The sequence below is a fragment of the Mastacembelus armatus genome, chromosome 13, assembly GCF_900324485.2.
Source record: "Mastacembelus armatus chromosome 13, fMasArm1.2, whole genome shotgun sequence".
In the NCBI taxonomy this organism is placed as follows: domain Eukaryota; kingdom Metazoa; phylum Chordata; class Actinopteri; order Synbranchiformes; family Mastacembelidae; genus Mastacembelus; species Mastacembelus armatus.
Genome location: NC_046645.1, coordinates 14,336,136 through 14,352,128, shown reverse-complemented (window position 1 = coordinate 14,352,128; position 15,993 = coordinate 14,336,136). Strand labels below are relative to the sequence as shown.

At 37.7% G+C, this 15,993-nt stretch overlaps 1 protein-coding gene and 1 non-coding gene across 2 annotated transcripts; one reads left to right on the top strand and one right to left on the bottom strand.

Annotated features, from left to right (window-relative positions):
* Window positions 1–3,206: 3,206 nt before the first annotated feature.
* On the bottom strand, window positions 3,207–15,351 carry ca4b (carbonic anhydrase IV b). Its single transcript, XM_026313980.1, has 7 exons — window positions 14,922–15,351; window positions 6,196–6,360; window positions 5,527–5,672; window positions 5,288–5,380; window positions 4,573–4,639; window positions 4,151–4,314; window positions 3,207–3,392 (listed from the first exon to the last, which is right to left on the bottom strand). Exons 1-7 carry the CDS (start codon window positions 15,349–15,351, stop codon window positions 3,207–3,209), a joined length of 1,251 nt encoding a protein of 416 aa, XP_026169765.1.
* Window positions 12,533–12,723, top strand: LOC113125787 (U2 spliceosomal RNA). The gene has a single exon (XR_003295201.1). It is a non-coding gene; the product is annotated as a U2 spliceosomal RNA (small nuclear RNA).
* Window positions 15,352–15,993: the final 642 nt, after the last annotated feature.

Sequence of the window (15,993 nt, the reverse complement as noted above, 5' to 3'; positions counted from 1 at the left end):
TTATGCCAATATACAATATAAAAACAGTAAGTCGTGTATTTGTAGAGATATTTGAAAAGATATATAAAAAAAAAAAGCTGTTCCCATTAGATTCTTAAGTAAAGTCACTTGGTGTCATGGTCTTACCAGCGTTAGGGATCCAGAGAAGAAAGAAAACCCAGAAGTGAATGTGATCTTTTTATTAACCCTGTCTGAGTCACGTGGTTGACACAGGAAAAGCCACACTCACACATTCACAGAAACTAACATGCAACAAAGTGTATGTCGTCACGTTGTCTGCACACACACTGCCAAGTTAAATCGAGGCAGGAACAGCAGTTGGGCCTGAAGTGAATCTGTCCATTTTATTAAAGTTAATTATATTTTGTAAAATATATGAATTCTTTTATATTTCTCAGATGTAATGTATTGTCAACATGAACTTGCTACTGCCGGTGGTTGAATGTCCAACCACTCCACACACTTTTGATCAGTGTGTCTAACACGGGGCTACATATTTCAGCGTGTTATGAATAAAGTTTCTTAGAAATGCTCGAAGTACCAGAACTTTAGAATTTAACTTCAACTTTAAGATGTGCACTTTTGAAGTGTACACACATACACATGCAAATTCAAAGCCTACGCCCAGAATGCACCACTGCTGCCAAGCATGAGCTCACCCCTTTTAAGGGCATACAGTAAGTTAAAAAGTGACACCTGCTTTTCAAAAAGAAGTCAGACACTAAAGCAGACGCATATTGATCCTACTGATAATTTATGTAGACGAGTACACGTTATCTCTAGATAAAATACTCTACCATGACAGTACTGAATACTTTGACTTGAAAGAGCAACATGAAAAAAGATCAAACGAAAGAATAAACTTATAGATTGGGTGAGCTTATTTTTTTAAGCTGGACCTGTTAAAACCTATGCTAACACAAGGTGCATGGTGTTTGCCATATATAGACTACAGGAAGAGCTTCAGATCTCATTTATATTTCTGAGAATTCATTTATGCCTGCATGTTTCTGACAAGGTGCAGGTGGGGGATGGTGGTGCATAGATCTTCCCTATCCCGGCAGCAAATGTGCAATATGCTTGCAACAACAGAAACTTCACAAATAGAGTAGAGACGGGCCTGTCCTCTGTTGTCACGACAACCCAAACCTCAGAGTCACACCAAATAAGAGGAAGTGGGGGATGGGTGGTGTGCACAAACCGAGAAAAGATGTCCTTATGAGAAAATGAAGAAGATAGTAATGTGACAGAAAACAGGTTGACAATGTAGACTGACAAAAAGTTAACTGTGCCGAAAGGATTCACATCCTAAAAGCCATGTTTTTCTGTCAGGCACTGCATGCATACACACATCACTTCATTCGATGTTTTCTAAGAAAATAAGGAATAAGCTTCTTCAGCAGGTGAAACTGTGAAACTGTGTATCCTGCCGATCACCTTAGCACTGCTGTATTACAGGCTGTGCTTACATCAGACATCTATTCCTGTACATCATGGGATTATATCCAAAGTGATCTCCTTGAGTACTTAGGGTGATATAGATAGCGTTATAGAGCCAAAAACAAGTGCAGCATCTAATGACAGCAGCAGGTATTATCCTCTCAGGTGAGTGCTTAGGAGGACTGATCTAATTATGTTTCACCTATGGTGATTGATCTCAGACAGGGACTCAGTCTTGGGCTGTATAATGGAAGATTCTATATACAATCAGTGTGATTAGAAGAATTACAGTAAGCTGTTTGAACAGTTATGTATTATCATAAACAGCAAATGAAAATGCAGAATGTGTATGTACTGTATGTTTGCATGTGTATGTACTGTTTGTATGTGCATGTACTGCATGTTTGTGTAGCACACCACAAAAAGCCACTCAAATGTCCATTTCTCATTAAATCATGACTAGGGGTTTGTTAGCAAGTCACAAAATAAGAGATGAAACTTCCCCTGCACTCCTATTTATGAACTTTTTAAATACACTATGTAAAGTATACAGCTGCGACCTGAACATCCAGTCGGACATGCTGGTGCTGCCACGTAGTGGATGCTAGTGGAAGTGACACTCACAAAATCCAATAACAGTCTGAAGTTGAGTAAAATTTCAAAATAAATCTATAGGTTAATTTTAGATCCCCATTAGCATCCAGTTTTTACTAAACAAAACAATATAAATAATTATTTGGTTTGATTTAAAATCACAATAATATAAAAAAGACAAAAACAACATATAAAAAGGTTGCTAGTGAAAAAACTACAATGAAATCAACAAAACAAACAAACAAAAAAAAACAAATCAAAATTCAAATAACTAAGAGAAAATTCTGCATAAGATTGATCAATTTTTTTGATTTCATGACTTTTTAAAGGAAAAATTTATTTTGAAATAGATAATCCTGCTAATCCAGTATCGTATCTTACATGTACCACAGTTTGAGTAACACATATGTCTGTGCTGTAGCCAGAGACCTTTGCTTTCTGTTTTATTCACTTTATCACCTACTTTGACTAGCTTCTATTTTCTCAGTTCTGCTAAACCCCATTACATGCCTAGTCTCAGTGTGTGTTTTCAATGTGACTGATCATTTGCTTGGTCATGTAGATACAGAAAAACTCACAATGAGTCAGTCAGCAAGGACTTTAGTAGCAGGACTCTTCAGTAATGACGAAAAAAATTCATCTGGCAAGAGCGTGTACCAACCATAGTAATACTATAGACCTCATGTAATATCGTGCTGCTGATTATGAAATGAATTCACTATGTAATTGAGGACGGCCAAATGCAATGAGTCTTATTCCTAGCTATCAAGCTAGCAGTAATGTTACAGAAAGAAACCTGCCTCCCACCACATATATACTTTACAAAGCAGCAAAACTTAGACTTGATTTACTTTATTAATGAATACTGTTGTACAGCTGAGATTAAACAATGTGTAGAACAGTGTACCAGGTTATCCTACATGGCACCATTACAATCAAATGTAGCGAAAGCAGTGATTAGTGGGTTTTGCTACATAAATGAAAGTCAAAATAGATCAATTACATCCATCTATTATAAATTATGTTGATATGTGATGCCAGCTGACATAACATGAGGAAGTTAGTTACATAATATACTTTCAAATATACAGTACCTTCTATTTCTTGCATTTGATAATAATTAATGGAAAAGAGTGTCTAATCATAAAAGCTGAGCACATGAAATAGAGAGTTCATCCGGTAGTGTGACTGAAGAGTGCACTGGACACCAGTCCTGCCAGGATGAGTAACCCAGGGCTAACCAGATCCACATGCCCTCTGGAGTGATACACCCTCCTCCCATTCAGAGGCTGCACTGGTCTGAAGGTTTTTGTCATTTCTCCTCCATTTGAATACCGAAGCTGTGAGAATGATGCCAGCTGTAACAAAGAATTCACAACAAACAGGTCACACTGTGTCCTGCATGCTAATAATACACATGATGGTAGAAGATGGTAGAACAACTGGACAAATATATTTTAATGCTGGCCCTAAATGGCTAAAAACGTTAATGAACTTAGGTTTAAATTAAAAAAAAAAAACAACAATTGTGAATACAACATTAGACAGTATCATCAACTTTTAAATTGATATGGCAAACTTGTTAGCCGGTATATTCACAGTAATACATATGTTATATTATACTTCATTTCTAGTTGTATTTCTGTAACACATATGGTCAGTCTTTTTTTTAGCTCAATTTTTGGTCTCTACCAACCCCTGAAAGAAACATCAGACTCTTTAGCTGCTAAATGGTTCGAGATGTGAACCTGCTGGTTATGCTGAGCAGGTACTAGAGTGTGGGTTTTACAGACTTTCTCTGAAAATATCTTGCCTGTTGCATTATAAGAGCGGCAAGAGTTAATTGAAACAGTAAAGTTTCTCTGTGAGTTTATCAGTACAAGCAACCTGTTTCACATTGTCATAATGTTTTCATGTAGTCATTTGAAACATTATTTCAAAATGCCAGTTGTAGCTGGATGCTAAGAAAACTGTCTCTGCAAAACTACAGCTGTCAGATACATTTGAGTAAAACTGGTGAGCACCACATCATAAGCATACTGTCCTTGTCTGGGTAGTTGAGTACTGTTTTGTAAAAAAAACAAACAAAAAAAAATATTGTAAAAAAAATAACTACCTGTTTCCTGCTGAGAAAAATTGTGTTTTCAAACAGAGTCCAGACAACAGCTTCAGAACAGTTGGGTGTGGTGAGGGAGCCATTGTAACGAAAGTACTTAGTCAAATTCTCCTGAGGAGGAATGAACATGTCCAGGGACACACTGCTCAGTGTGGTGCTGTTGGCTGGTTTTTAGAAAATATTAACATTAAGACAGAAAAGATAGAAAGAAATATGTTAATAGACAACCAATATGTTCAAGGTGACTATTTCATTGTTCTCATCCATTTGATTTCAAAGTGGAATTAACAATGTTTTATGACACTGTCTCATGTAAGTTCAGCCTAATGCTGTAGCATTTAGACATATAGATCATATAGACAATTTGGCTGCAAGTTAATGAATCACAATTATCTTTTCCCATGTCAGCAGATATGACTTACTGGGGTGTGTGACATTTTTCAGAGCATTTATAAGGGGATCAAATTTCTTATTTGCAGGTGTGGTTTCCTGGAATAAAAAAAAAATGTTCAGGCTCAAATTTACATTTGTATAAAACAGGCAGCTCTGTTCGAACAGATGCTGGTGTGTAACTCTACAGGGCTTTTCATCATCAGGCTGCTGGATGGAAATATGACAATGAAGGTTGTGGATGGCTAAATTGACCCTTTGTGTATACTGCATAGCGATAGAGTTAAGTTGAAGCAATAAAGTTTACTGAAAGATTTATGTTGCCATTCAAAAAACTTCAGCAATAGATTTGGTTTTAAAACCTTGTAAAGGTTTTATTGCTGGGTGTTTCTTCTGAGCTACAAAGGTTTCAAGAATGCCTTTAACAAAGCACTCATTCAGTTTTTCTCAGTTAAAGTTAATGATTAGCTGATAACTACAAAATCCACTGAATGCAATCTAAACCATCTATTTGTTTGCTTTTTAGAATATGACAAAAGTAAAGTCTAACTGAGAAAGTCACTATTTTATGCATCTTTTCTGCTCAAACCTTAATATTCAAAAGAAATACAGAACAACCGATACTCAGCTGGAAGAAAATATCGTTTTTGATTTTTTTTTTTCCCCCAAACATCTTTTAAGATTTGTTGTTTTGTTGTTGATTTGTTGTTTTGACTGGTTTTTTTTGAGATATTTAAATAAAATTACCTCAATGAAAAATCCAAGAACAGCCAACCCTATGGGGTCTTTTTTAGCCTGGGACAAAGAGGTGTATTCTTCTTTTATGTGAACTATATGCATCTGTAAAAAAAAAAAAAAAAGCTTATTTATGTTCTGTTTTGTTCTTTTTTTGTGTATTAGTAATCCATTTTGTATTTACAAACATTACGTGTGCCTCATCACATGTAGAAAAGATTGTTACATACTTTAATGCCTGTATTTCTTACCTCCATTGGGAATTGTTCTCCATCAATTGTGTGTTCAGACCCCAGTCCTCCTTCTTTTCCCCAGTGCATGTGAAGTTGAACTGCCTTGTATGGGACTTCCAGATTTCCTCCTTTGATCTTTATACTGGAGGGCAAATTCAGTTCAACTAGAAAAAGATTTATTTAGTGGTCATTTAAAAAACAACAACAAAGAAACAATGTCCATGGAAATGTCTCTGCTGATTGGTTATGGGCTTTATCCCACCGATTCTAGTTAAAAGCAGGACACTGAAAAAAGCGTAAAACTGTGACTCTGATCATGACCAGTTGATTTGCAACCATATTCAATATTTTTGCATATATTACTTTGCATCTCTCTCTCTTATGATCATTTTGCATAACTTTGTGGTTGTTTTGCATTGCATTTTTTGCATCTTGTTTTGCACATATAATATTGGCATGAGTATTAATATAGGATATCAGGGATTGTAACATCATTCTTTTGCATTATCATCCATTTTAGTGCTTCTTATGCCATGTAAGATCATAATCTCAGTGTTTTACAAATGGGATAATTGCCTTATGGCTATTTTATGACAATTTTGTTTTTAGTCTAGATGATGTAAATCACCTAGAAGTGCATTTATACCAGTTCTTCTTTTCAAAACTCCTGTTACCACAAAGACTCACCAGTGTGCCCATTGTTTATGAGCTGACCATGAAACATGTCTTTATAGCCAATGAACTGGAAAGGTGTGAGGCGCTCATCTGGTAACACTCTTCTCGTAACAATATTAATAGGAGACTGAGATCTGTTATTGCACTGCTGATAAACCTCTCCCCATACTTCTGGACCTGTGGAGGTAAGAGTTAATAAAAACAAGTATAGCAGTATATGTTGTCTCTTATTATTTAAACTGCAATCATCAGAGCTTGGCTTTAGATTTACCTAAGCAGGTGTCATTGCAGGTATTGTGTGGCTGGTAGCACCAACCTGGAACAGTGGGTTGTAAATAAGCCATGTAACAGACAGTAAGAAAACAACAAGGGCAAACACTAGAGAGAGCTATTAGTTATTTTTTTCACTATTAGATGAATAATATTTGATATCAGGTAACATGTTTATATACAAAACACCATCCAAAAAAATATATATATATATATCCATGTAGTGTACTTCTGTCATCTTTATCATTCATTTGTTTTTATTTCTAGGAGAACATACCTGACCCAAGGACAGTCTTCATGGAAGATGCAAACCAAAATAAAACAGGTACAAGCAGCATTGTAAATGTAGTCTGTCTGTAGGAGCCTGCTGCACTGAACGTTTTGGAAGCTGATGCCAGACACAGAGTTTAACCAGCCTGATATAAGACAGAACCTCCTTGCATTCCCGCCCACAATGGTTGCCTTTGGGTTTACGACTTACACATAATATATAACCACTTATATCAGAAGACTTTAATGATTTTTAGAAAACAGAGCCATTGGAAAATGACAGATTATGATTCAGCTACAATGAGTATAACAGTTGGTCTTATTTTCCACTACTATTGCTGTTTTTAAAAGTAAAACTGCTAGGTGGTGGATAGAAAGTACTTCTTGCTAATACTCCTGTACTTTTACTTCTGTAAAAATTCAGAATGTAGTTGTTATTTACTTGTAAGAGACTCATAGTGTGAAAATTTAAAGATTTATTTGTTAATACACATATAATTGATAGATTTCAACTACTTCTTTCTTTCAAAGGTCTTGTTATTGACTCTACTACTTGCACTCTGTTCTGTCTGTACTTTCATCACATTGCTCATGTCATTCTTCATGAAGAGAGGAGAGATTACTACTCAGCTTGGTTACCCATGAACTGTTCAATTGGTAACAGAAAGAAAAAAATCTCTTAATAGGCCATTAGTATTATACCCATATCAAACTTCTTCATCAATATTATTTTTGGTGGACTATAAATATGTAATTGTTCATGTTTAAAATCAAAATCATCTATATGGAACATTTTCAAATTCAGATAGAATAGAATATCTGTCATTGTACAACAAGATTGAATGCAGTTCCTATTTGTGCATAACAGACTAAAACACATAATCCATGTGCACAAGACATTGAGGCAACATTCTACTGATTTATCATATTGCACATAATAAATACTGAAGCAAAAGAGTTCAACTACGGCTCTGGGATAGAACCTGTCTTTGAGTCTGTTTGCACATGATTTTATTGTCCTGTAATGTCTGGACTCATTGCTTTTTTCATAAACACCAGCCTCTCCTCTCCCTCAAAACATGCCATTAACTTGTCATACTGACTGTAACATTTTATTTTCTGCATCATCCATCAATCAATATAGGCAAGTTTGTACCTGGGAGGAGGGGTATCCCAGCTGGGATTGGGTCCAGTTACCCCATGACCTTGGGTATTTCCAGATAAGCGGTAGATGATTGATAAATGACCATTTATCAAAAGCAGTATTCCTCCGTGAAATGTAATGGAGTAGAATTAAAAAGGGAAATGGAAATACTAGCAGAGAAGAATTAAGGCAAAACTGTGCAGCACTTGATCTAGCAGGTTTTTGCATACAGGAGGACCAAAACTTGACGGGCATTTCTTCAGGCTTTTTCCACTAGAGGTCACCAGCATTATAATAAATGCCTCTAGAATATTGATCTCACGGTGGACTGACACAACTGTTTGAGGCAAGCAGATGTGGCAGAACAGAAACTCAGTTTCTTTCTTTAAGCAAAAATCCTCTACCCTGCAGGATGTGCTACTCAAGTCCTACTCAAGAAAAGGTGCACAGGTATTATCAAGAAAATGTACTTGAAGTATCAAATGTAAAAGTATTTTAACTGGGACCACTGGGCATCATACTGAATGTGTTGTAACATAAATTCCTATGAGACAGTATTGCAATACACAGTCAAATTAAAGTAGAATTGTTGTGGTTTCTGGGAATTCAGACTTATCAGACAAAAACAAGCGACAAATTGATAAAGTCTCACCAAGATGCTGAGGCTGAATTTAAAAACTAAGTGTAAAACAGCCTCTGGTTAGTCTCTGATAATGTTATTTCTTTTGCATCACATATTGGTGTGTGGCTTCTCCAGACAGACATTTAAAAGAGTCTCACATGTTGTAAAGACAAAAAAACCCCGAAAACCCATAGGTTAAATGTGCCGGCAGCTTATTACAGTCCACGGTTTCGACCAACTGTTAATATGATGGGAGAAAAGGACAAAGGTGATGCTTAATTATTCAGTTATAATAATTGTTATTTATAATTATTAATATTATTTATAATAATTATAATTATTAACAGTTCTGTTGTATTTTCATGTATTTTGCTAAATCTTATTTCACATTTTTATTTTTTTTCTTTATGTTCAGGCACGTATCCTTTAGCCAATGGTAAGTTGACGTGGTATTGATGTTATGTGTGTTTTACTTTTGTTATCTGGTTTTTATGCTTCAGACCTTCAGAACAAAACAATCAAAGCTTCTCTATAATAAAGTTAAAGATTAATTGCATCTGTAGCTTATTGACTGTACTATCCCAAGACCACTGAATTACACTAGATTAAGAAAGAAAAGCAAAAAAAGCAAGGACTTAAAAAACATCATCCTGTGTATCACGCTTTCTTTTCACAATATCAACTTTAATACAACACAGGCAGAGAGAAAATGAGATTATGCCACAATTTGTTTCCAGATTATTTGAATATATTGATTTTTAGCCTATATCAGTGTCTCCCCACCATCTCCTTCTAGCAAGCCATGGATCGAAAGAGACAAGTTGTTATGGTGTAAGCATTATATTGTGTAGTTCAAACCATTTTGTCTTTTTGTTTGTTTGTTTTACATTTCTGTATGCATTTTGCATTTATTGTATTGATTTTGTGTCTGTCATTTCACATATATTCATATTTATTTTGTGTCTCTATGGTCATGTAGCACCTATCAATCTTGTTTCTCTTTTTGGTAATTGATAATATATTAGTACTTGTTTTGCACCTATAACCCTACCCCGTAACCCTGCAGAAGTGAATGTCTGGCTAGTAGGGACAACATCCTACTAAGGGGGGCAGTCAGCCATTTTGTCTACTCTGTTTTCAGTCCATTGGAAAGGCAGGATTTACTGGGGACTGCCAACCACCACCCACCTGCTTTTTTGATGGTAATGATCATTTGATCAGTGTTTTGGCATATGCAGTGGACATTGTAAAATAACCTATGCACCAGGATGCAGCTCCTAGCACCCAATTAGAAAATGGCATTCTCATTCTCACCAGCCAGAAAAAACAGACCATCATTAGTGGGCTCTTTATAGGGGCTGGGACAGGACAGTGGCCAGGGGTGGCACAGCACAGTCAGAGGCTTGTTTTTATTATACTAAATGTGTTTGAGCCCAATGTCTCTATACTAGAGCCTCTGGATGAAGTGTAATGACTGTTAACATTGTATTGTGGGAAATTAAAACAAGTAAAGGCAAAGGCAAATTTATTTGTATAGCACCTTTCATACACTACGCAATTCAAAGTGCTTTACAAGGCATACAATTACATTAAAAGCATTAAAAGCATTGAAAAGAGCATTTAAAAATAAAGACATTTAACATAAAATAAATTTAAATCAGTAGTGGTGTAAAAAATCACCACAGAATAATATTGACAAAATGCACAGAAATATAGATCTTAATGTCAAGTGAATTTAATTTTGACAAAGGGAAACAGCACATAAAAGAACTGCTTCATCGCTTCCAGTATCAAGTCAACAAACAACAACACAGAGCACTGGCATTTTTAGCTGAGGATAAAAACATGTCAACAAAGGGAGCCCAAATATCACACAGTCCATCTGATGCAGACTTCAGCACATCAGCAGTTCCTGCAATATATGAGGATGTGAACATAAAGGTGAAAGAAGCCATTAAATCAGCTGAAAGAACTGCACTAACTACAGACAGTTGAACTGCCAGTGGACAATAGTGAGTTATGTTCTTCAAACCTTCACAATGTTTGAATCACACACTTTTACACTCTAATCTACAAAATAAGGGAAATTTATGAATTGGAAAAAAAAAACATTTTAGAATAGTTTTAGTCAATTTACATACAGAAATAATAAACTGTGACATTATAGTATCTTTCATCTTTGCTGGGTTAGCTACATTCAGAGTGTATTAGAGGGAAACAAAAAGAGATATCAAGCTGAAAAAGGCACAAAACATGACTGGAGATGCAAAGCAACCTTGATCTTGTCTTTTGACAACTGCATTTTACCTATTTGAATTTCTTTATATTTCTTTACATAATGTCTGCATGTCCAGCTTCCTCCCATAGTCCAAAGGCATAGTTTGGTGGTTCTAAGTTGCCTGTAGGTGTTAATGTGAGTGTTTGTCTTTGTGTTAGTCTGTGACAGACTGATGATCTGTCCATGGTGTACCCCACCTCTCACCCACAGATTGGCTCCAGTTCCCCCATGACCTTGGGTATTTTATGATAAGCGAAACACACACATGACCCTGGGTGTCCCTTGTTAATTGTCCCTGATTATATGTATTGGATGACCTATCTTGTATCTTATTTCAGAAACAAATGCTGTGTATAGCAGAAGCACAACATCAATTTCCACACATTGCAGTCAATATAATCACTACAGGTTGGATTATCTCAATCAATAAAACCTCTTCTGTGTTGGTGAATATAATGGGTTATTGGATTTTTCACCTAATAGGGTTTCACAGAGTGTGTCCTCCTCTACACCACAGACTGTGTGTGGGCTTCTTTGTGCACTTTCTTTTTCAGTCTGATCAGAGCCACTTTCAGTTTTTCAAAGTGATCTCCACAGTAATAGGCTGAGGTCTAACAGCCATGTACTGTGTGGGGACTCACACAGCGAATACACTAGCGAGGAAGCACCAACAGCACCAATTACACTGGGTTGGGGAATGTTCACATTTTGCAGTAGAGCTTTGTTTTTCTGACTATTATTCAGTCAAGTGGAAAGTAATAACACATTTACTCAAGTATTGTGTGTTTTTATTACTTTACCAGATTTCAGCTATCATCTGTCCACTCTGGTTACTAAGTGCTAAATTGTGGATTTATTAAATAAAACATATGAGAAGAATTTTACCTAGCCTGGAAAAAACTGTGAAATAACATACGAAGAAAGTTCTCAGTAAACCCAGAGCTGCATACTATTCATCACTAACTGAAGTAGTAAGAATAACCTTTTTGAAAACATGCAGATTCATCTCATGTATTAAATCGTAATATGTGCAGATATAACATCTGAATTACATATTCTTGCATTACAAAATCTTATTCATGACAGTTACATTTAGGTAATCCTAACTCTTTTGCTTACAAATGAAATATACTTGCATTCCAATCTAGTATGCCTATTTTGGCCCTATGCCATTTCATTATAGAAAAGCATTGCAACAGATCTCAGAGGTAGCAAACAGCTGGAAAACACTTTCCATGCTGTCTGTGTTTAACTCTAAAGGTCCTTTTTTTGGAGACAAGGCGCATTTATGCAAAGCAGAGTTTTCATCGATGCAGTGTGTAGTTAGTCCTCCTCTCCGCTAGAGGCTGCCGGGCGCGCTGTGTCAGCGATTCATGGAAAAAACGGAGTTTTTTCTTCAACCGCACAAACTCTTTAAACGACATCGAATTAAAGTGGAGTAATGTATATACACGTACAAACGTGTATATTGTAACGTCTCTGTAAAAGGAAATTTCATTTTATTTTTCATGTTTCTAGTTTTCTGCCTCTCATTGGACTAAGGCGTGCCACGTGTTCAGGAAGTCACAAAAAAGCTAATTTTCGAAATTATTAGTTTATCGTAAAGACCGCAGCATAAATATTGCCTGATCCCTTCTACACTTTAAATACACATTGTTCCTCTTTTTGTGGTGACTTAAAAAAAAAAAATGTTGTTTAGGTCCCGAACCGTCAGTGAGACCGGCGGTGTCGAGAAAGGCTCGTTTGCCACCGAGAGTTTAGCGGCATCGCTTCTCGGCCTTTTGGCTAAGATCAAGTGTAGTATCTGTTCTTATCAGTTTAATATCTGATACGTCCCCTACCCGGGGACCATATATTAAATGGATTTTTGGAACAGGGAGATGGAATAGGAGCTTGCTTCGTCCACTCCACGTATCGACCTGGTATTGCAGTATTTCCAGGAACGGTACATCCCCAAATGATGTTCAAAGAAATTTCTTATTTCAATATATCTGTGGTGCTTTACGTTCTTTGTTCGGTGTTATTTTACTCTATTTTACTGTGAGCTGCGTCAAGTCTATCTCTACTTCCTCTAAGCACTCTACTGCATAATAAACCGTCTCGTCCTGAAAGGGACTGCTGTTTTTGTTTGTTTAAACTGCTTTGAAGAGCTGCTCATTCAGCTGCACCATTTGGGAGGATGCGGCTGTGTTGCTGAGTTATACTATGTACTATGCAGCCTGTAAAAAAAAAGGGGGGCGGGGGGCAGTAGTAGGAAAGTCCTCTGTCTGCTTCTTTGTCCAGTAAACAAAGAAACAGGAAGTGTCTGTAATGTGAGAAAACCATTGTGTGTTTTCATTCTTTTGTCACAAGTGTGGATCAAAGTAGCTCTGAGTGTAGCAGGATTTTAGCTTTGTCTCCTTTGAACAATTAATTGCAGATATACGGTATACCATTTAGTCTGTCAGTGGCTGAAATGGGTGTGGAAGAAATATAAAATAAACCTTTTTTTAATGATTTTGGTTTATATGAAATTTTCCAGCAACCCCCGTGATCACCCAGCTCAAAAACTTGATTCTGATTAATCTATATTGCTGGAAAATTTTATAAATTGTTGAATAATATATAATATTATTGGAACTAAAACTATAGCAGCTGTTTATTGATTCTTTGAGGCATTCCTCCAAACCAAACTGTCCATTACCTCTCACAAATCGAAAATAAATAGACATGCACATTTTTGATATTTAAGATGTTTATTGATGATTGGTTGTGTCCGGACTGCTAACGTGGCTAGCCGGCCTGATGACACTGACTGTACTGATAATGTTACAGGTCAAATTCTCCATAAAAGATTTCAGTGATAACACTCAGTTGTTACTGTCGTCAAAGTTGCATTTGGAAAGTTGCCAAATGACACATACTGTAATGAATTTACGAATAATCCTACTCTAATCAGGCTTGTTACTGTACCTCCACCAGGGTCCTCATTCTCACTCTGAACTACTTCCTGTTGATTCCCACCATTGTCTCTCACTCTCTCCCTGCTGAATTGTCACTATAATCTCATCTTCCTCATCACTATATGACACCCTTCAGTCTCATCAACTAGCAGTGCCACCTAGGGATGCAAGGATTATAGATTATGTTGGTACAATAATAGTTTGAGGAGTAATCACCGTTTCATGATTATCACAATTATTATGCATTCATTAATTTCACAACACTACTACTGTCTTAATGACATGGACACTCATTAGGTTTCAAAGTGTTATTTATGGCTGCCCTTTGAAACAAGCACCACAGTGACCAAATAATACAGCACAAAAGGCAGTTCTGAAGACAAAGGGGGGGTCCAACCCCATACTAGCAAGGTGTACCTTTATTTGTCCCCCCTTTTCAGGGGCCAAACATAGGCAGTACAAAGATGCAGACTATATGGAGACATTAAGTAGTGTTTCTATGTATGCAGTGTGGCAGAAATGCAACACTAAGATGCAATGTTTTAACTGGGACACAAAAAGTGACATGCATGTAGATTTATACGTGTATCTTTAGTTGCACCCAGAGACACTTCGGTTGTCGTCTGTGGTATTTTCATCACGTTTGTGTATTTGGCTGTTTTCTCTTTGCATCACTTTTATGTATTTGTTTATTTCAATGGTAAAGAACATTTTGACAGGAGGGAAACATTTTTGTCAGGGTTGGTGTTGGGGGGTTAGAAGTCGGACCAAATGAGTGCCCACTCTGGTACTTCGAAGCCGAAAATGAAACTTTATTCAAAAGCACAGGACTCAAAGAAAGCTAAAACATGAACACAGGAAACTAGAGGGACATAGGTATATAAGCAAAGGGTCAAGACAACACGAGTCAAGGGGACAAGACAGGAGGGTCAAGATCACACATATTCGGGGAACACGTCAGACTACAATGGAATGAATTCAGGGGGGCAAACGTCTGGGTCACACACACACACAAACAAGGGTCAAAGGTCTGGGGTCTCACACACCTCAGGGACACACCAGACTCCACACAAACAAGCACACAGACTAAAGGGACCAAGCAAGAGACACACGACAAAACTAAGACATGAACAAGGCAAACCTAAACAAGGGAGACAAAGCATGAACAAGAGGGACTAAACACAGGGACTTTCCGACGGCGGCGACTCCGACGCTGTCGTCGAGGTGGCAGGCCAAGTGGATGCTGTGGCGAGGGGGACTGTAGCAGTGGACGGACTGGATACTGTGGCGAGGGAGACTGCTGTAGCGAGGGAGACTGCTGCAGTGGACGGACGGGATGCTGGCGGCGGTTTCGGCGTCTGTGGCATGGTGTGGGCTGTAGATCCTGAGGTGTCTGGTAGTAAGGGCTTTCTAAAAGATGCCCTCCAAAATGCACAACAGGGACGTAGGAGGACGAGTCATCTGAGGAGTCGGCTGAAGAATATTCACTGTCGAGGGGATCCTCAAAAACAGACCCCACTGCGTATCGTGGGTCATGCGTCCGCACTTGGTCGGTGAACCAGGTGAGGATGTCGACCTGGTCAGAGGCTTGGGCATGATGCTGTGGTGTACATGGCGAGGTAGGAAAGGGACTGGTAAACATAGTTCCCACTCTCAAACAATCCGTGGCTGAGGCTAGGGGGGGTGACAAGAGCGAATGTTCTGTCTCTGGTTTTTGTCGAGAAGACATTGTCTCAAAAAAAAAAAAAAAAAAAAAAAAAAAATCCTGGGTTGTCTGTGGTGAAAGCAGGGGCAAGGCAATACAAAAAACTACTGACTACTGGGCAAGGTTTGTACCAGGGAGGTGGAAAAATGGGCGTGGTCCATTTGCTTCTTTTTTAGTATGGCCAGGTTATACTGTCAGGGTTGGTGCTGGGGGGTTAGAAGTCGGACCAAATGAGTGCCCACTCTGGTACTTCAAATTCGAAACTTTATTCAAAAACACAGGACTCAAAGGAAGCCAAAACATGAACACAGGAAACTAAAGGGACATAGGTATATAAGCAAAGGGTCAAGACAACACGAGTCAAGGGAACGAGACAGGAGGGTCAAGATCACACATATATTCGGGGAACACGTCAGAATACAAGGGAACAAATTTAGGGGGCAAACGTCTGGGTCACACACACACACACACCAGACTCCACACAAACAAGGGGAAACAAACACCAAGGAACGAAGGTCTGGGGTCTCACACACACCTCGGGGACACACCAGACTCCACACAGACAAACAAGGGTCAAAG